Consider the following 22,677-nt stretch of genomic DNA (forward strand, 5'->3'; position numbering starts at 1 on the left):
AACATTTAAGACATTAGGTCTACACAACATTCACTCACACATATGAAAGGATTATGGGGAGGATCGCCGTCCATGGCCGAACTTTCAAGAGGTACTATCCCGGCACATTTGCCTGGAAGTAATTGAGGAAACCATGAAAAATCTTAGTTAGGATTGCCGGCCTCTGGGATCGAACCTCGGACCTCCCGAATGCAAGGCTAGCCCTCTACCACTCCGCTAGCCCGCTCGGTAGATAAGTTAAATAAATAATATACTGTAATTAAAACGTGAACTATATTCAGTTTATAAACTTCCTACAGTCACTTAGCATTGTATTAACTGTTTATACTTCCATATTTTTATTCCTCTCAAGAACACATTGAGCCACCTACTCACAGATGCCCCGCAATATTCCAAACAACGAAATAATGTACCGCGATGAAAGAAAGTTTGAGAACTACTGATCTAAAGACTTTATAAACGTCGCACAGAATCCTTTCCACAAAAGGGTACAGAACAGGGTTTAAACCACAGTCGCATTTGTCGCATTTAGCTAGTCGATTTCTAAAAATGCAGCAAACTTTCAATGTAAATGTGCAAAAATGCGACAACAACATTGGACTTCAGAAACAAAGATGGTAACGGAAAAAATGAAATCAGAGATGTGTATGAACTAATCAGTTCTGGAGAATCTGAATTTAAATGAAATGCTAATGGAATGGGCAACAGAAGTTCAGGAATGGATTTCAAAGAAGTTAAGTGAACATTTTTTTATTTTAGTAGGTTATATTACGACGCTGTATCAACATCTTAGGTTATTTAGCGTCTGAATGAGATGAAAGTGATAATGCCGGTGAAATGAGTCCAGGGTCCAGCACCGAAAGTTACCCAGCATTTGCTCATATTGGGTTGAGGGAAAACCCCGGAAAAAACCTCAACCAGGTAACATGCCCCGATCGGGAATCGAACCCCTTCCACCTGGTTTCGCGGCTAGACGCGCTGACCGTTACTCCACAGGTGTGGACTTACGTGAACAATTTCTTCTTATTGATTTAAATAATTCCATCGCATACTGTAAATTATGAGCCAGGAAGTAGTTGCATGAATATTGTAAAAACTGTAATTAGAAACCGTTTTTCAGTAAAACGATTTAGCACTCTACTAACAATAAATCTTGAAAGACCTACTCTTAAAGAATTTCAATGTTTAGAGTGTCTATAAAATAACGTATTTTAATGTGACGTAAATTCAGCAGTAATTGATTCTAAACATAAATAAGTCTAATGATTTACTTACATGAGTCTATCTAGTGCGTGATAAGATAGATTGAAAGTAATAAAACTCCAAGAAACAAATTACATAACTTTTTGTTTCTGCATACTTCATTACTATTATATTTGTGTAGAATTATTTATAATATTGCACAAGATTTTCGAAATTTGCACAAATATAATTTTTCGCTTGTGCATTTTTGCGACAATTATTTATTTTCTAGCTTAAACCCTGGTATGTCTGTCTGTCTGTCTGTCTGTCTGTCTGTCTGTCTGTCTGTCTGTCTGTCTGTCTGTCTGTCTGTCTGTCTGTCTGTCTGTCTATCTATCTATCTATCTATCTATCTATCTATCTATCTATCTATCTATCTATCTATCTATCTATCTATCTATCTATCTATCTATCTATCTATCTATCTATCTATCTATCTATCTATCTATCTATCTATCTATCTATCTATCTATCTATCTATCTATCTATCTATCTATCTATCTATCTATCTATCTATCTATCTATCTATTTCATCAATCTTTGTTCACATCATGGCGGATTAGATATATTCCAGTTCTTAGTCCGCCATCACTCTCAACACAAATATAACAAAAATTAATATACATATTGAACCTATAAGTATCCTCTGTTTACAATAATAATAATAATAATAATAATAATAATAATAATAATAATAATAATAATAATAATAGTAATAATAATAATAATAATAATAATAATAATAATCAACTAATAAGTATAGCTCTTGTATTTTCATTTTTTATGCTCAATCTCTTAAGAATTATTCTGTTAACTTCATTGACTACTCTTAGTAGTTTCTTATCGTGTGACTACTCAACATTTATAATTCCATCTCTGTTAGAGCTCTGACTTTTTCTTCCCATCTAATTTTAACTCCAAAAAGAAATTTTCCTAATTTATGCAGATTGCTGGCGCTTAACCCTGGTATAGAAAATATCATAACAGTCTACTGTAATTGTACCACCGTGAGCGATTTAAACATTGTAATAAAGAATTACAACACTCCGAATAAAAAAGTTCTATTTAGAGTGGCAGTGGCATTGATTTTGAGAAACTCTGCCTTACAGTAAAAACGTCCTCGCGACGGTCGTCTTATTTCGCATGGAATCGTGGCGACTCACATAAATATACACAAATAACGCATTTGGAAGCTCATGAGTACCTCTTCAACAGGGACCTCGTTAAAAATGCTACAAGATAGTTTGATGGAACCGCTTTCCACAGCCGTGTGACAAGACCAGACCACAATTACGTTCTAAATGGAGGCGACTTCAAATCAAACCGCTGAACACAAATCTTAGAAGCAAAAGCATTCTGTCTTTCTTTGAAACGGGCAGAAAGAAGCCGATCAGCTGAGGTGGGCGGCTAGGAAGACGAGGACGGAGGGGCGAAGGGGGGAGGCACGAAGGCGGAGAAAGAGACAAACGGCCGCGAGAGAAATTCCCTCGGGGGAAGACCTCGGGTCCACAGACTACAGACTCCCGGGTTCTTCGTTTCGCAATGCTCTTTCTACCGCAAAGACATGAATCTTGTGTCCGAGTATTTCTGTGGAAGAGGAATTTCAAACAGCATCCCCCTGAAAACTTAACTACGCCTTCCCGTTTCCAGCTCATTCATCACGCATAAAGAATTGCGCCTGCATTTCGCTCCGTTAATAACTTGAATTAACACAGGCATCGCTAATGTCACGCATCTTTCTTTCAGCTACGGCTGCCACGACACGCCGGTGTATAGCGTCCAGATTGCCAAAGTTCCGAAAAGGTGTCGTGTCGTTAACTCCAGACTTCTCTCAAAAATGTCCTCAAGTAGGCCTATATGTATATGCAGATGACTACGGCAACAATGGACTATAAAAAGTATTGGCATAATGCACCTTTATACTTATAATTTAGTATAATATTTCGTTCTCTGATCGTATCGGTTAAACCTCTTGAAATGTTTTTTCTCCTAAAATATTAAGTCTCTTGAAATGTGTTTCAATAATAATAATAATAATAATAATAATAATAATAATAATAATAATAATAATGTTTGGAAGTAAATCCCGAAAAGAATAAAGTATATGATTATGTCTCGTGACCAGAACATAGTACGAAATTGAAATATAAAAATAGGAAATGTATCCTCTGAAAAGGAGGAAAAATTCGAATACCTTGGAACAACAGTAACCAGAATGCTGCATTGGAGTTAAATCGCTCGCTTCAACTCGGTCGAGTGTCGCACCCTCGAATGAGATACGATCGGTCGTGATTCGCTCATAATAAATAGAAGCACAGTACAAGGTCATCTCACCGACATGTCTTATCTTGTATGGTAGGCGACAGATAAGATACACATATGTTTTGCTCACACGGTAAAAATAAGGCTTTATTTTCTGCGTTTATGACAAACGTTTAATGGAACAGTCAATGGAACGTACCAAAACTGGAACATGAAATTATAAATAAAATAGTATGAAAAACTTCGATATACTGTTATTATTGCTAATTAATAATTATTCAATATTTGATTTAAAAATATGTAATATGATAGGTCCATACATAGTGTTCCGCCTATATACTGCGACAATGTAGAAACGTTTTACAAAATAATATTGATATAGCAGTAGATTAATAACAATATTAGTACAGAGATAACGTAATAGAAAATATAATAAAACGAATAATCATGCTGCACAACTGTTACAGACGCAAAGATTGATACACTAAATATTAGAGATTATTATTATTATTATTATTATTATTACTATTATTATTATTATTATTACTACTATTATTATTATTATTATTATTATTATTATTACTAGAAAACTTGATACAGTTCTTGCATTATCGTGATTGTGTTCTCCGTTTATAATAATTACATTTACATCCAATAACATCTATCAGATGTGGCAAAAATAAAAAAAATAAAATTACTCCTGTGTGGGGGAAAAAAAAATTTACCTACAACATTTATATTACATTTTAAAACAAGTTTTGTAGTATGGAGAAGTTAGTTAAACACTGCAAAGTTTTGAAATGATAAACATCTATGATGTTACTACACACTTCATCACTGTAACAAGAACGAATGTCTAACGCTCGGCTTATACCGTTCGAGGATTTACCGCTCGTGACAATTTTACCCATCCTGCATGTGCGCTACCTATCGGATCATGCTATGAACTACTTGGCGCTCGAGCGAAAACGTCCGATGCAGACCTCTGATATGCAGATGACTACGGCAACAATGGACTATAAAAAGTTATTGGCATAATGCATCTACATTACATTTAATGTTGAAATAGATTTCAGAGTGTTTACAATTGAGGCAGGCTCCGCAAAGTAACATAAAAAAAATTCCTGTGATAATCTTATGGCAAATAAAAAAACTTTTTTTTTTAATGTTTCACAACAGACATGATGTAACCTCAAATAACTTTGATTATATGTACTTACACATTATATTCAAAAGCTAAAATTGAAATTTAATATCACTGTTAATTTAATAAGAATGTTTACTTTGCTATTTTATTCAAATATTTAATGAGTGACCATGATTACCAGCCTAAATTAAAATATTTCGTGGGTCCGCCAAAATTAAACAGACCTATAAACTTCGTGGGGTCCGTGACACTCAGAAGCAGATAAAATAATTCGGCTGAAGATATCACGTAATTGTTCCTATATAGAAGCGTTATGAACAGGCTTCGAGACTTTGGACCCGATACAATAAGTTTACTGTGCTTGTACTATAGGTTGTTGACTCGCTGCAGGTAGTGAAAGGTAGAGATGTGTTGAGGTAACAACGTTGCTATTTAGAGTAGAGTACGGTAGTATGGGGAAACGCACACATATGGACGTTCTGAAAGTAAATATACATTACACTATGGCAATGTCAAAATAATGTGAAAAGGATTTATTCTCCTGTCTTTTACAAGCATTTGTGTTTAATTATACACAGTGTTAATGGTGAAAATAAACACGTAGCAATTTTAATTGCTTCATTTATCCTATTGGTCGTCTTTAGGAAGTGCAGTTACAGTACAGAATTGCAATGTATTACAAAATACATTTTCAGTGTCTCAAACGTCAATCTTTTTCAGTTGTCTACCAAACACAGTTTGTACTGTGAAAACTTGCGCTCTACGTCGCATGACTTTATAGGAGCAAAACGAAAAAGCCTAACACAATTGCAATCTCTAAGAGACAGTCCTTTATTCTCGGGTGACTCTATGTCCACTAATTTGCTGTTTATATTACACAATGTTCCATATTCGTTATTTTTACATAAAACTGATTTACACTTCAGTTTTACACGTTCAGTAACCGGTGTACTTGGTGTCTCATTAATTCTCTGTGTCATTTCCTCAACTAATTTGAGGGCTCCCGGCATCTCTTGCTCTGACTTTTCTAACCGTGTAATAGTTTCAGACACAATTTGAAAATAGCTTTGTATGGAAACCAAATTATTCATCAGAACCTTCAAATCCAGAGCGACTTCCTTTGCGTATTTGTTGGCATTCATTCTACAGTACCCCAACCCACTGTACGCTTTACCACTATACTCAGTACGCCGTTACGCGGATTTCCCACTGAACTGCTCTATCGGGTTCGAAGTCTCGAAGCCTGGTTATGAAGCAGCCGCCGAAGTAAATGACGGACACTGACCCGTGTTGTCCTGTATCTGTGTTCATCAGTACTTTCATCTGTTTGGGACATTTTGAGTGACCATAGAAACTTTTATTAAAACTGTTGCCGTGTCCTACCTGGAAAAAGACCTGGTTATCTTGAATCCATCCGGTGACGATGTCAGCTCCAGGCATCTGTCCATCCGCGGAGAATCCGAAGCCGATGTATCCCAGAGTCCGCACTTGCACTTCGAACGTGATGTCTTCCTCGCCGGGAGTCCAGAACACAGAGTAATTGGGGTCCAGGTCTGTAGAATGGGTCCAGTGGGCCCCGGTCACGCGGCCCAGCCCCGCGGCCAGCAGGGCGAGCAGCACGGCCCCGTACCGCGCCATGGCGCCCTCAGCCCACGATCCCCGGCCGCATCCTATGCTAGGCCACAACACAGCCTGCGAAAAAGAGAGAAATTACCTCATTATTACACATGTTGGCTCATTTTCATACTTAATTTAAATGTATACATGTTGGAAATATAAGTTTTCATATATTCCCTTTTATACTATCCTTCCACAAACAGCCGCTTTGTAGCGCTTCCGTGTGACACTGCTATGCAGCTAAAACGCATCACTCATTAGCATGGCTACTCCGTCTCGTAGACTGCTGATTGAATGTTGCTATATAAAGTAGATTGTAGATTTAATATTTCTTTCAGTTTTTCCTTCATAGTGTGACGTACACAGATAAAACTAACAACCACACCACCAACTAATGTAATAGAAATTAAAACATAATTAAGTGTAGAAAAATTAATTAAAATTATAAATACACGTAATAAACCATAGCCCCTAATTTCAACAATACACTATTTTATTCCCTTTTACAGCTTGTAGATAATTATTAATTATAGTTATTACTTATTAGCGTAATATTTATTGAACTTATTGGCCATTTCACTTCGTTTGAAAGTTGTTATTGTGTACAAAAAGCATTTTTGGATGATCGTTTCATGCTGTATGTTGTGTATAAATGTATGATTTCTGGCCATCTGTTCTGTGTAATCCATCTTTTGCATAGAATTAATAAAATACTCTTTTAGTAGTAATTATTTTATTAATTGAGTACCTAATTTTCACCAGCTCACATTTCTTGAATCATTTGTTTTTTTCTTATTTAAATGTAGGACACAAGAGCCAAAAAGAGACTTCACAGTTATGTATCATACATTTTTTCAATGACAAACGTGGAGTTGCAGAAATAATACAAATGGGTTTTATTATCATAATCCCCTGTGTAAGTGTACCATTACTAAGCAATTTAGAAACAAATGAAATCTTTAAAAAGTTGTCTAGAAGTGAACTTACTTATGGCTTTTAAGGAGCAAAATTATTTTTGTAAGTTGATTTATTATTATTTCAGTTTTAGCCTATTTGTGTTATTTATTTCCTTACTAATTTGAAAAGATAATCAGAGGTTCATTCGAATTCCTACCAAAAGTCAATTTGTTATTAATTTATCTACCTTTAGGAAGTATATGTACGCTGGAATCTTTGAAGTGCAGTGACAATAATTTACTTGGTCTTGGAACAGATTTGATTCTTGAATATTATATGTACTATACTTTGTTGTATATTTACATCTAGTAACCTATTAATGCTAATAATGTAAAGGAATAAAAGAATAGAACATAGTAATACACATTTCATGTGATTCATTTCCTCCATTTCTCATATAGTTCGCCTACGGAAATATATTACAAATTATTATTGAAACTATTTAGAATAACCTTCCAACATAAAGGTAAAGTACGGTGAGTAAAGAAGTCTTTCAGTACAAAGGATCGTGATTTTACTACATGTGGTGATATCTGGTAACAGTTGGCAACACTGACAAAACGGAAATACTTGCTGTTTGGGAACTGAACTTACGTGATCCTCACTAACTGCTCCAGTGCATTGTTAGCTAAGTACACTGTTCCGTTGGACAATCGACAAATATAATAGTAACTACGTTTAACGTGTAGGCCTAATACCTTCATTTAAGTCGTATCATACTACGATGAAAGAGTAATGGAACGGAGAAAAATTCTCTCCGGTGCCGGGATTTGAACCCGGGTTTTCAGCTCTACGTGCCGATGCTTTATCCACTAATCCACACCGGATACAAACCCGACGTCGGACAGAATTGTCTCTGATTGAGTTCCAACTCTTGGGTTCCCTCTAGTGGCCGCCCTCTGCACTACGTCATAGATGTCTATGAACATAGGACCGAAGTCCACACATGTGCTGAGGTGCACTCGTTAAGAGTGACTAGGTGGACTTCGGTCCTATGTTCATAGACATCTATGACGTAGTGCAGAGGGCGGCCACTAGAGGGAACCCAAGAGTTGGAACTCAATCAGAGACAATTCTGTCCGACGTCGGGTTTGTATCCGGTGTGGATTAGTGGATAAAGCATCAGCATGTAGAGCTGAAAACCCGGGTTCAAATCCCGGCGCCGGAGAGAATTTTCTCCGTTCCATTACTCTTTCATCGTATGATGACGCAGAATATCTGCATGGAAATATCATATGTACTTCGGTACATTGAAATAATATATGACATGCGTAAATCACGAAGTGATTTAAGACGGCGTTTATTCCGTCGGATCCCGGCCAACTAGTCACTCTTAACGAGTGCACCTCAGCACATGTGTGGACTTCGGTCCTATGTTCATAGACATCTATGACGTAGTGCAGAGGGCGGCCACTAGAGGGAACCCAAGAGTTGGAACTCAATCAGAGACAATTCTGTCCGACGTCGGGTTTGTATCCGGTGTGGATTAGTAGATAAAGCATCAGCACGTAGAGCTGAAAACCCGGGTTCAAATCCCGGCGCCGGAGAGAATTTTCTCCGTTCCATTACTCTTTCATCGTATGATGACGCAGAATATCTGCATGGAAATATCATATGTACTTCGGTACATTGAAATAATATATGATATGCGTAAATCACGAAGTGATTTAAGACGGCGCTTATTCCGTCGGATCCCGGCCAACTAGTCACTCTTAACGAGTGCACCTCAGCACATGTGTGGACTTCGGTCCTATGTTCATAGACATCTATGACGTAGTGCAGAGGGCGGCCACTAGAGGGAACCCAAGAGTTAGAACTCAATCAGAGACAATTCTGTCCGACGTCGGGTTTGTATCCGGTGTGGCTTAGTGGATAAAGCATCAGCACGTAGAGCTGAAAACCCGGGTTCAAATCCCGGCGCCGGAGAGAATTTTTCTCCGTTCCATTACTCTTTCATCGTATGATGACGCAGAATATCTGCATGGAAATATCATATGTACTTCGGTACATTGAAATAATATACGTATCATACTAGTTTTAATGAACTTTCAATTATCCCTACTTCCTAAGGCGTCAGTTTTTGGCTCACATCTGGGATTAAATTCTGAAATTCGGAAAAATATTTACAGATTTACGTCGTTTCTCAACTATCTGTCGCAAAACCGAGAAGTGACAAACACTTCGAGGTCGTGGTTGTGAACCAGTTTCCTGCCCCGTGGCAGGAGTTGTGGATCAGGTCAGTCGGAGTTTCTACTGCGACTCTATTGAACTTGCCTTGCGATGTAGGTGAAAGGTTGAGCCCCACAGAGGAGACGGGGCTTTAGTGCTCAATGGTGGGAACTTGCCACACACAAACACCTGGATCTGCCTGTGTAAGAGTAGAACTTCCTTCCCGAGGATTAAGGTCAACCCCGGAGTGTAATTACTTGAATGTAAATAGTATATAGACCTCAAATTTGTGGACACACAACAGTCGCTCAGATAGGGGACATGTTCACATGACAAGATGATTCTGTGAAATTTGTGATGAGGTAAATATTTGATAACGATCTTTTTAACTACAAAAGCTAAACAGAAATTAAGGGTAAATAGTTTAATGAGAATTTAAGTCTGGCCAGTTCTTATGAACACTAAAATCTAAAGGGACTTATCAACACTCGTAATAAATATGAAATGTGTTTAAAACGATGAAAACCATCGACTATGATTCCGCTCTACCTTCGTCTCAACGATATCTGCGGCATGCGCTTTTAAGCCTATGGCGTAGGAGGAGGACTGAATTGGTAATAAGTGCTTTATGCCAGTAAAACTATGGAGAACAATATTTTTAGCCCTAGTTCAGTGTATAATACAGTATGGAATTATAGGATAGGGTGTATTATCACAGAGTACCATTCGCCGATTAATATTACTATATAAAAATTATTAAAATATGTTTAAGAAGAAAACTTCATCATCCAACTCATCTCATATATAAAGATTGTAAATTTAAATTTATATATTCTAATTGCATAGTAGACATAAGACAAATTGCATAATTATTAATTTCAATTCAAGAATCCGCCCCTGAGCACAAGTTCTACTCTTTCAGGGGCGAGCTAAAGTTTTTCTGTATATATTATATTTTATTCAGCCTTCTATAAAATTGAGTACCGGTTCTTTCCCGGGGGTAAAAGGCGGTCAGAGCGTGGTGCCGACCACACCACCTCATTCTAGTGCCGAGGTCATGGAAAGCATGGGGCTCTACCTCCATGCCCCCCAAGTGCCTTCATGGCATGTTACGGGGATACCTTTACCTGTACCTTTTACAATTATTAGCAAAATAAAAAAATAAATAAAAAATAAATAAAAAATAAAAAAAATAAATAAAAAGAAATTAATGTTTTAAATTTTAAGCAAATTTATATGTATACTATTTTGAATCACTACCATAAATATCAAGCTAAATTCATACCATCCGATCATGACCACAACACAAGAAGATACAATATTTCACTCCCCCTCATTGAAACAAAATGTAAGACTGAAACAGATCTAAGGCACAGTTCTAATTGCGGTCCAAGATTATATAATGATTTTATAAAGAGCAATTCTAAATTAAAATTATTAAACAATAAATTATTAAAAAAACAAGTGCTTGAACTGTTTTTAAAATTATAATCATGTAAATTCTTATTCTTCATTTATTTTTTTCTGTCACTTTAACATTGTTGTGTTCTTAACTTAGTATGTTTATGTACACTGTAGGCTATGGTTCTATTTGTTTGTTTTTGTTTTTATTCTTATTCTTTTTAAACTTTATGCGTAATTGCATTTAACAGTTTAATCAGAATTGTGATTATTCATTATTATTATCATTATTATTATTATTATTATTATTATTATTATTATTATTATTATTATTGTCAATTGCATATCTTTACAATATTACTCATATTATTCCAGGCTTCATTTTTTAATTAACTCACTGATCTAATTTTAATAATTATTTGTCCATTTATTTGTTGCATTTGGTCAATTGATTAATGTAGACTATTCCATTAATTCAATTATCTCATTGTACTAATTTTATAATTATTTATGCTATTTTACTCTATTGCATTTGATCAATGATTGATGTAGACTATTATATTGTTTGTATTTCATCTCATTGCCATTTTCTATCATTCATTCTCATCATTTGTTGTTTTGTTCTGTTTTGTATCGTGCTAAACTGTAATTGGCCTTGTGCTGTTGTTTTGCACGTTAATATTCTAAATAAAAAATAGTATTATTATTATTTTTCTTCTGTCCAGTTTCCATTCTTGGTCACACCCGACCTCAAGCATCTTGTTTTTTCGGGTGTGACCCAGTTGCATTGTATTTATACAATAAATTGTAATATGTAGGCTATTTTACTATGAAATTGGTAATTAATTTCGAATTTTGAAGAATATTCATATACGAGTATTACAATAGTATTGTAAAATATTTGTTATTTTATGTACCGTAATTCTTGCTTGCAATAAAATCTTTCTAATCTTAAAAAAGGCTAAATAAATAAATACTAAAAAAATACTTATAATAATTACTTTCTTTTGGTAAATTTTTACCACAGATACTGAATAAACCGACACTTGTCACTTTATTATCCGTAATACAAAAAATCGGTGTGTGACTGTGTGACTTTGTTTTAGGAATGTACGCATTAGGGGGGAGAAACATTTTTTACATACAAATCCGGGCCCTAGTTATTAGTCACATAGTTATAGTGTCGGAATGGATCACCCGGCAAACGCTACATAGCCGGTTGCTGTTTCTATCCTGGTACTCCATGTGTCGGTCTGATTTTAAAAACGCATTCACGTCAAAAATTAAAAATAAAATTACTTGTTTCATGAAGTTATGAGCTACTGTTTGTGTTTTTACTTCAAGTAAGACCTACTAGTCCAAAGCGTTCGCCACGAAGCAGGTTTCGCTCACGAGAATGCCGTCAGCCTTTTAATCTTAGGCCTATAATTCGAACGCGATTTCCGAGGAAATAGTGTGTACATTTCTCCTGGATAGACCATGGAAAGGTTTGTGTTACGTACTAACAACAGAGAACACAGGCTGAAGGAACGAAAACTTGGAACATTAGTATACAGCTGATTTCCACTGACAGTTTAGTTCATGGCTAAATACTCTTATACTACGAGGATATCATACAAAAAGAGACGTGATAGATCTATACAGATATAGTTCAATAAATATCGGATTCAGTAATCCAGATTTTTGTGGAAAAGAATTAGAGGAATAGTCTCATTTTTAAAAACGCTACAACAGTCTTTCACAAAATCAAGAATGTTAGTTAAACACGTTAATGTATCCAATATATCAGCTTAAAAACTAAGAAATTGTGACAACAAAAGCATTATCAGACAGTTTTCATAAATCATATGAAACAAGTAATGTGTCTAATTTCCAATTCTATGGAGATAGAAGAAATAATTTCAAAATATGAGAAACGTGCATTAGAAAGTATTGTCGATAGTTCCAAGAATTTTTATAAGGTAAGCCAGTAAAATAAATCTGCATTGAAATGTGAAAATCGCGAGATTTCATTTCCTAAAAATGACGCCCTGAATCACTGCAAAGCAGACTGCTACTTGCCCAGGTCACTTTTCTAAAGTGGCGTATCCACGAAGTGAGGCTGCCTCATGATGCTTTCTTTGCTTACTGGATACCTTACCTCGGCCGCCTCACCAGTGAGCCAATTCCAGTTGGTTTTTGGATGTGATCACATGTACCTCGCAGTGATTAACGCGCTCCGTGAGGACTGTTGGTTAAGATGCCATCACACAACCCGATGTTATCGCCTCAATTGCCGCGCACTGACTGGTGGCTCACGCTGCTTTGCGTCCTTGCCTCGCTACAAGAAGAACAAATCCGCGAGGCAAACAGCAAGCGAGGCTGCAGCGAGAGGCGGCCGCACGTGGCAATCTCGCTTCGTAAATGCAAGGCTAAACGCGCCAAACCAGTTTTAAGGAGTACATTCCCTATTCCAGCAAACATTATTGGTAAGGACAGTGCCTTAAATCACTTTTTTTCATTATCAATGACGCCCAAAACGTGTATTGTCGCAAAAAGTAACGAAATGCAGTAAATCTTTTCAGAATAAAAAGACTTTCTCTGATGAGAAAATAAAATAGGAAAATGTTCGTATCTGTGGTCATAAATAAGACCAGGCGCTCAATTTACTGGACACAGAGACAGTTTACTAAGTATTCTATTATTTAATCATTTATTTTGCCCTTGAATTATACTGTGTTTATTTCCATATTGATGTGAATTTATGTGGCTTTATTATTATGAGCCTACAGGTTTAAATGACTAAAGGATAATTGCACAAGCCACATAAAAACTATTTCCACCATTTTACAGGAAAAAGAAGCGATAAAAACGTATCAACCTCTGTATTTGATTGCTAATAACGATAATTTTCCAATTTAGTAGGTGATATTGATTACGAGGGACTACGACGAAGTGTTCAGTTCGGTCTCTAGTGAGAAACGCTTTGGGACTGACGCCAAATGTGTGGGTTTTAAATACAGAAGTGTGGGATCAGTATTACAATGGATTTTATTAATATGCACTTCACAAATCAAATAATTTACCTCAATGGTATACGCGTCTAATATATATATATTTTTTTAATTTGGGCAATATTTCCATCGCAATTTTATTAGCCACATTCTTTAGTACGAACTTTTAAACATTACAGGAATATCTCAAAACTAAATTTAATTAATTTTCATGTAATTAATTTTATTTTTAACTAAGCCTGTTGTAATTCTGTATTATTTAAAGGCTTCTTAAATAAACAATAAGCGTACAGGACTCATATTGCCAGAAAACACTAAAAAATATTGTAATTTTTTTTATCAAATATTACGGTTTAAAATTGATTCTATCCTACGGGTCTTTAGAAAATGTGTACAACAAATTTACTAATACAATTCTTTTTTCAGTTTTCTATTAATATAATACGGTATTCATGAATTTCTTCATTATTCCTGTAATACCATTGCTGTCATTGTTTTCTGCCATCATGTTCTGATATACAGCACACGATCATAATTAAATTGTTAAATGCCAGGCAAGAAATATGCTTTTGCTGACAACATAAAAGGCTCTTTTCTGAAAAAGCTGTATGAATACACAGTAAAGATCAAATGCGAAATATAGAGCGCAATTGTAGCCTATATTAAAATATGTTTTATTGCAGTAAACAGTGAGTAATAATGTGTTTATTATTGTTATTCAAACTTCAATTAAAATTAAATTATTTTGCATTCATTACAAATATGTATACCCATACACATTTACATATAGCATTATAGAATAACAGTAGATGTAACAAAATACCAGATCCAGATAATTTAGTGGATGTTAAAACAAATTTAAAATAAAACTTATACGAACTGTGTAAATAGCTCGAAATGGAATTGTTCCTGAAATGCTTTGTTCACATTTCGGTAATAATGAATATGACTTAATAATGTTGTTTTATGATCCATATTTTATTGACATGAATTGAGGTCAAATTATACAGGGTGAATCATAAGTGTAAATACTCGAAATGTATAATGTAGATATAGAAATAAAACCAGAGATCAAAACCGCCTTGTAATACTTTTCCTGAAAGTAATTTACTTCAGCGTTATGCCACGAAATATTAGTAACAAACTAACAGAAACTAAAGTCAATTCTCAAAGAGAGTTTAAAATTATTGCAATATTTGTGATATATACAAAGCGATTTCCTTGAACTCGTAAATAGACATGCTCGTCGCCTAAGTGATCTTGGAACGCCACTGGTTCCGTTTAATTCTTTCCAAACAGCTTCATAGTCACACTCAATTCGTCCCCACAGCTGTGTTCGGTAGAAGTTTAGCGGGTTTATGTCCGGTGAGATAGCTGGCCAAACAACTGGTCCTTCACAACCTATCCATTCCACTGTGGCGTAAATGAACAGGTTCTGTAACCATTATTCAGTATATTTAATAGAAAATTATTATCATAATATTACACAAATATGTGTATGACTGCTTTGGCATATCACGGCAAGAGTTCGTATCCCGATAATCTGTACCGATGTCGAGAAGATCTCGTCTGCGACTTATTTCAAACTCGTTTCTTGTTATCTTCCTTAAATTTTCTTCTCATTCAAAGACGAAATTTGAAATCTATCTTCAAGTCGTATCTAATTGTCCTGACAATGAAACCTGAATGTAGTTTCAGAACTCGATGGAATACCCAAAAGTTTACTTCTGCACACGATCACTGTTTAATATTAAAAATCCACACAAAACTGCGACATAATTTTCTCGTCAATTTCTGGTGTTGGACAATATCGTACAATGAAGCCTGGATATTACGTGGAAAGTGTAAATTTTTACATTGCAGTTCATCGCATGTTGACAATGTTACGGGTAAAGCAAGGAGGGCACTTCACTTTATTATGAGAATCTTGAGAAAGGCTAGCCCGAAATCGAGGGAAATAGCATATCTAACGTTAGTGCGACCGTTAATGGAATACGGAACTACATGTTGGGATCCCTATAGAATATATCAGGTAAATTCGTTAGAAAGAATCCAGTAAAGGGCAGCGAAATTTGTTAAAGATAAAAGAGAAGGTGGAAACGATACGATAAAAGAACTTAAATGGGATACTTTGGAAAACAGACGTAGGAAAACTAGAATAACATCATTGTATAAAGCACATTTAGGTCAGAAAGCATGGGTAGACATAACGGCTCGATTAGAAAAGCCAACGTACTATGGTAGGAATGATCATGATTTTAAAATCAAATGTAGGAAACAGAAAACGGATGTAGGTAAATTCTCATTTTTAAATAGAACTATAAATGATTGCAATGACTTACCTGCAGCGGTCTTTGAGGGCTGTCCTTCCTTAAGGATATTCAAGAATAATTTAAAAAGTTGTGTATAAAGTCCAAATTAAAATTAAGGTGACATTTAACATTTAATTTCTTTAAGGTGACATGTATTTATTTAGCCTGACGAGTTACTCCCTTGGTTTGAACTGTAAATTATTTAAAAATAGCGTGTAAGAGGGCCTTAGACTAGAAATGTTTGGCTTAAATGTAGTTCTGTTTATAAGTATGCATAAGGGTGTAATTAACTGTCTTATTTGAACTGTTGTATCAGTGAAGCAAGGCGAGTCAGTGAAGTTATGGTTTTACAGTGCAGTGAATAGTTCCGATCAGTGATAATTTATAGCGTCAATGAAATGTGTTCTATAGTGTCAGTGAAATGTGTCCTAAAGTGTCACTGAAATGCGTCATAGTGCCACTACAGTGAGTGAGATGAGAGTAAAGTGAAATACTATTGAAACTTATGTAGGGCCTATACATATGTAATTATTGTGTTAAATTGTATTGTGTATTCTTACGGTCTTACTAATAAAAACTCTATATACAGACGTTTAACTGTCTTATACTTATACAATGAGTAGCTCGTTTATAAGTCGTGTGTAAATTCCTTACTAATAATCACTACATACGTCGTGTATAACAGTACAACTGTTACACAGCTACGTCATAGTTTCGTCATTACTTCGTTACGAAAGGTAATAGAATATCTGAGGTTCTCTATTGCATCCGGTAGAGCCCTCTAGTGTTGCGTGTTAAATATCGATAGTACAACTGGCACTAATCGATTACCACACTACATTTTGGTCAAAGAGTACAAGCTATAGCAATATTATTCTAATAAACCTATGATCTTTGGTTTGTTCTTCTGTGGTTACAAGGTAGGCATCATCATAAAATGACAGTCGATGCGAACAGCTGTTAAAGGGGCGGCCATTTTTTCCCTATATACAACGCTTAAACAAGGGGTTTCGTGTACATAACTACTGCAAAGCAATTCCCATTGTATAGTTACAGCCTGTTTATACGTCCATAGCTTATTCACGGTTTATTAGTAGTTTTCTGTCTCAACTCTGCATAAGTCTCGTATAAAAATTATACACGGTTTATTAGTAAGACTGTTATTGTATTATGTATATAATTGTATTGTGTATTGTATAATTTTATTGTGTATTGTTTATATTGTGTAACTTATACCATTGCCACCGGGTGCTTGCCCACTTGCAGTGTAAATAAATACATACATCACTTCTTAATATTTTAATACAATTTTCTAATCAGTATTAAAAAGTCTCTTCTCGCAATTATAATTCTGTTTACACATTTCTCCACAAATTTTACTTCAAATTAATCAGAGTCGTCAAGAGGTTTAGAAAGTATTGAAAGTTCCACCAATTTCAATCAACCGTATTATACACGGACGTAAAGTCTAATAAAATTCTTTCCATTGTTTTTTTGTAGATTAGCTCCACATTTTTCTGTGTTCCTTCCCTCTTCCCGCGGCGACTGAGCTCTTTGCTGAATATAAAAATGCATGAAGTGCTCCCAAGAACAATCTGTTCCGTCCAATGCGTTGAAAATAGACGTAGAAAAAAATTAATCCCAAGAGGCAGTTTGAAAAGACCTAACTGCACGCAAATGTAATATGTTCCGCCTCAAGATGAGGATTTAGTAGCTTTAATTACTTGCAATGTGGACTTTGTAATTCTTCACTTGTAGGACATTTATCTTTTACTCAGATTATACTCTTGCCTGAAGCAATTCAGTAGCCCATTTCTCTACTTCCAGGGTTGTAATTTGTGTTAGGTCAACATTACTCGTTATTCGCGTAAATTCTCGAGTCTGAAAGTTTTCTTTTACCAACAGCGTTCATGGACTGACTTCAATAGCAGTAAAACTACAGAGATTTTATTGGGAGAAAACACACAGAAGATGAACTTTCGAACTACTTTCACAAACTCTCGGACAAACAAGGAATTTTCTAAAATGGATCAGTGAAAGCTGTAAATATAAAGGAATTATTCATATAACTATATTTAAAAAATTAAGATTTTGTACCTAGTTACGAATTTAATATGGCAACGGACGTGGCAAAATTTTCCTTACGGACGTGGAAAAATTTTCCTTTGTTAACCGCACAATAGTAGACTGGAACAGCTTACCTGCGGCAATCTTTCAGAGTGGTCCTCTCAAAATCAATACATTTAAGGAAAGGTTGAGAAGATTAGACTGAAAATGTAATTGTAGGTGCTGTGTAATTATCTAACTTGTGTCATGTAATTAATTAAGTTGATATGCAATTAATTAAGATGATATGTAATTTAGTTGAAACGTAAATAAATTAAGGTGATATGTAATTAATTAAGATGATACGTAATTAAGTTGATTTGTAATTAATTAAGGTGATATGTAATTACTTAAATTGGTAGGCGTTATTATAGAATAGCTTTCATTTATATATAGTTAGAAATAAATTTAGGTTTATTTTATTTTATTTTATATTTTTTTATTTTTGTTTTGTTGCTGTAATTATTGTATAATTGTAATGGTATTATTGTATATTATATATCATTGCCACTGGGTGTATGCCCAATTGTAATGTTAATAAATACATACATACATACATACATACATACATACATACATACATACATACATACACACATACATACATACAATAAGAGGTAGAAGTGAGAAAGCTATACAAAAATAAAACTACATCGCAACAAATCCTTTGGTACGTAAAATTATCACTGATTTAAGTAAATATTCATTCAAGGATGACTATAAAGGAAAATAAGTGACTTCAGAAGAACCCATGAAAGACAATAAACCTGTATTATGATTTCAAAATTTTACGAAGGTTGATCATTAAGTACAAATTGTGTTTTTATAAACTGCAAATTCATTATTGCATTTCTATATCGTCTGCTACACGGATTATATATACAGTGTGACGACCACCCAAAATAACTTTCTACGCAAGCACCAAATGAAAAATAGTTTCAAACAAGAGTTGTACAACTGAAAGTTTGAAATAATACTGGCGGGGAGACAATCTTTTAGATTTATTTATTAGTGAGATACGAGTACTGACATGGTTTTTTATTGGTACTATTTATTATTCAATATTTCAATTAAGCTCGTCGAGACCTGTTGAAAAATGTATCAGAGTGGGTCATTTTGTTAGAGAGAACGTTAATAAACAAAACGTTATTTGATGTCTTGACGGCATGGGGTCTGTGCATTGTAGCCTACGTACAGAGCAAGTGGTTTGACTATAACGCCTGTAACACATTCGCAGAGTTTTCGCCAGCGAGAAATGTGTTGTGAGAAAATGAAAATATTGATAACATAGATTCAAATGGACGTCCACACACTGGAAGAGATTCTCGCTCGAGGCAAAAACCTCGCGCGAGTTTCTCGCTGGAATCGGTAGCTCAGCGAATTTTCTTGACACATTTATCAAAGATGTTTGACATTTATACTCTTTATGACGACTGAATGTAGAAAAACATATCACAGGTGGCGATGAATTGTATTGTTGTTATTTGAAAATGAGGAAAGATGGCTGATAATTGCAGTCAGAAACTTATCGAACTTTTACGATGTCACCCGTAGGCCTATTTATATGATACACGGGATGGAAACTATAAAAACACGAAACTTAAAGAAGAAATCTGGAGATAAATATCAGATTATCTGAAAATAAATAGGGCTATTTTTATTTTGATGAGATCTAATAGTATTAATTAAACATTTGAAATAATGTATCTATGTCTTAACAGTTTACATAATTTTAATCAGAACATAGCAAAGAATCCTCTATCATATCATGAATAGCAAAAAACTGAGGTCCATTCAACCTGAAATAACGCCTAAACGTATCATCATTCAAATCGGAACCAGTGTCCAAAACTCGCCCTTATTTTCGTAAGACACAATGTGATTTTCAGATATTTCTGGCTTTAATTTTAAGCCTACTTTTTTTTTCATGAACAAAATATGTTCATGTAACTCCATTTCCTCATCATCTGAATACTCAGATTCAACGTAGGGTTCGTACGTAATTTGTAAAGTACGACAATATACTTACAGGTTATATATTTAAGTTCGACAATATATGTAAATACATAACCTATAATATTTCCCCCAACGAGTGATTGCTATAATTAGAAAAATGCTTTCAGCATGAAGGCAGTGCATAGATGATCATAGCGAGGTGTGATCTGTGATAGCGAGAACTCGCCAAGTGTGTGCAGGAAGGCTCTTCGCCTCTTTCTCGCAACACATTTCTCGTTAGCGAAAACTCTGCAAGTGTGTTACGGGCCTAAGTTGGTGTAAAAAATATGTAGTAGGCCTACATTGCAGATACCCAGGGTAACCCATTCTACGTAGCTTTGGTTTACAGTAAGCACATCAAACCAAATGTAGCACAGACCACTCAGTCATCAGTGTTCAGCGGAATAGAACCAAATTAGGCCTATATGTTATATTGTGTATTAGCTGTTTATTGTGTATTAATTATTTTTATGTGTATTAATTTGTAATTATTGTTTGTAATTAAGTTACCACTGTTACCGGGTGTTTGCCAACTTGCAGTGTAGCAACAAGACGAGTAGATATTTTAGCGTACAATGCTGACACTAAACAGGACATCATTGTGGACCCCACGATACGTTTTGAAGTAGAATGCCATCAGTCAGCCGAGGTCCACCTTGAGAAGAAGTCGATCTATGAGCCTACAGTCAACTATTTCAAGCTGAAATATGCCTTAATTCACGTTGAGGTATTCGGCTTGCTCATAGGTGCTCGAGGGACTATACCAGCTTTTCTCGAAGAATTTCGACGGCAGTTTGCTCTGCCAACATCTCTGAGGGATGACATTGTGATAATTGTGTTTAAAAAATTCTGTTAGAAATTTAATTTTTCAGTCGTTGACTTTACTACATTATAATGTAGTAAAGTCAACGACTGAAAAATTAAATTTCTAACATATTCACAGACTTTTCTGAAAATTACGCAAAATGAATTGCAAAATAAAAAAAATTCTGCCAAATCCTAATTAATCACATGGTGCCACATTAACAACATTAATTTTTCACGCCCTTTTCTTTGTTTCCCTTCTTTAAAATTTAATATCTATGTTTACATATGTATAATAATTTTGTTTTCAGGATATACTGAGTCCGTAAGGGCTACCCTCAATTGAGGGCAGTTTATTATTATTATTATTATTACTATTATTATTATTATATAAATACATACATACTAGTACACGTGTATTTAACTTTCCAATTCTAAGTTTATTAACATACATTATGTACATTATATACGCCTTTTTCTTAAAAGTAATATTTTTTTACTTTTTTTGCTTACAAACCGACGATATGATTGTACTCAAATTGTATCCATTTTAATTTTTTCGATTTTCTGGGAACGGGTGCACAAGTTTTGATTTTAACGCTCATTCTTCACAAATTTACGATTTTTGGGAAGAAAATTATTTATTTTTCTCCAATTTGTTTCTTGAAATCTTCTCTTTAAAATGATATGTCACTTGTGATTACACTAAAATTATATCCATGTTAACTCTTAGTTTTTTTTTTTTAAATAGAAGGAGGCATAGTAAATGCATATGGCTTGTTTTAACGTTTATTTACCGTAAGTTTAGTTTTCCCCACACAAAACGAACTTTCTCACAACTTCTATTTAATCTAGAAAGCTGAAATTTTGAAGATATGTTTATGTGTACATTTTATATGTACTGAAAATAGTTTAAAAAACGTATAAATTGGGATAAATTATTTCTCAGCAAGGAAATAAATTAAAGAAGAACTACTTTTGTGCGAGATCGTGCGTATTTGCTTGGTTTCCGCACAAAACCAATCCGCGGAAAGTCTAAAATTCCACATTCAGTATTCCCAACCTAACACACACAACAATTTCCCGATTCTTACCGCTTAAGTGACATATTGATTTTACTGCTTTAGGCTTTTAACATATTATCTTTAGAGATGTCCAATATAGTAATAATTATAAATTGGAAACTTACCACTGCAATTTCACCTAAATTGCACTGTTAATTATTGTTTTTAAATATCTGCAAATTTAAGTAAACTACAACTCCACTAACGTTACTGCATTCGTGATGCAAGTAACATTAAGGAAGCCGTGAAAAAATCAACAAGATTCCATAGACTGGGAGGAAAAAAAAGACAGACGTATATCACGGCCTGCTGGAGTATAGTAAATACAGAAAACATTTTAAAGCAACAATGTTGAAGATAGATATTTTTGTTTTGCAAATTTGCCGTCATTGAACAGAAACCAAGATGGAGATTTCATTGCAACTAATTAGAAATTCCTCTTTCAGGTATGTAATAAACGATCTTCGCACAAAATAATGTACGATACACGAGCAGTATGTTTTCTTTCAATTCTCGGAAATTAAAAAAGCTCAACTACGTTTCGCTTTGTCATACTTTTCCTCGAACATGAAAACTTCAACATAGCGCTCTTGTAACGCATATTACTA

General features: G+C 34.8%; 1 protein-coding gene across 1 annotated transcript in view; it reads right to left on the reverse strand.

The window, feature by feature from the left end:
* Positions 1–5,833: 5,833 nt before the first annotated feature.
* The window catches only part of LOC138707357 (uncharacterized), a 181,788-nt gene continuing 164,944 nt past the window's right edge, over positions 5,834–22,677 (reverse strand). The window contains exon 2 of the mRNA XM_069836639.1: positions 5,834–6,343. Within this exon, the coding sequence (XP_069692740.1) occupies positions 5,834–6,343 (510 nt within the window). The remainder of the gene's footprint in view (positions 6,344–22,677) is intronic.

This window comes from Periplaneta americana, chromosome 10 (genome assembly GCF_040183065.1).
Source record: "Periplaneta americana isolate PAMFEO1 chromosome 10, P.americana_PAMFEO1_priV1, whole genome shotgun sequence".
In the NCBI taxonomy this organism is placed as follows: Eukaryota; Metazoa; Arthropoda; class Insecta; order Blattodea; family Blattidae; genus Periplaneta; species Periplaneta americana.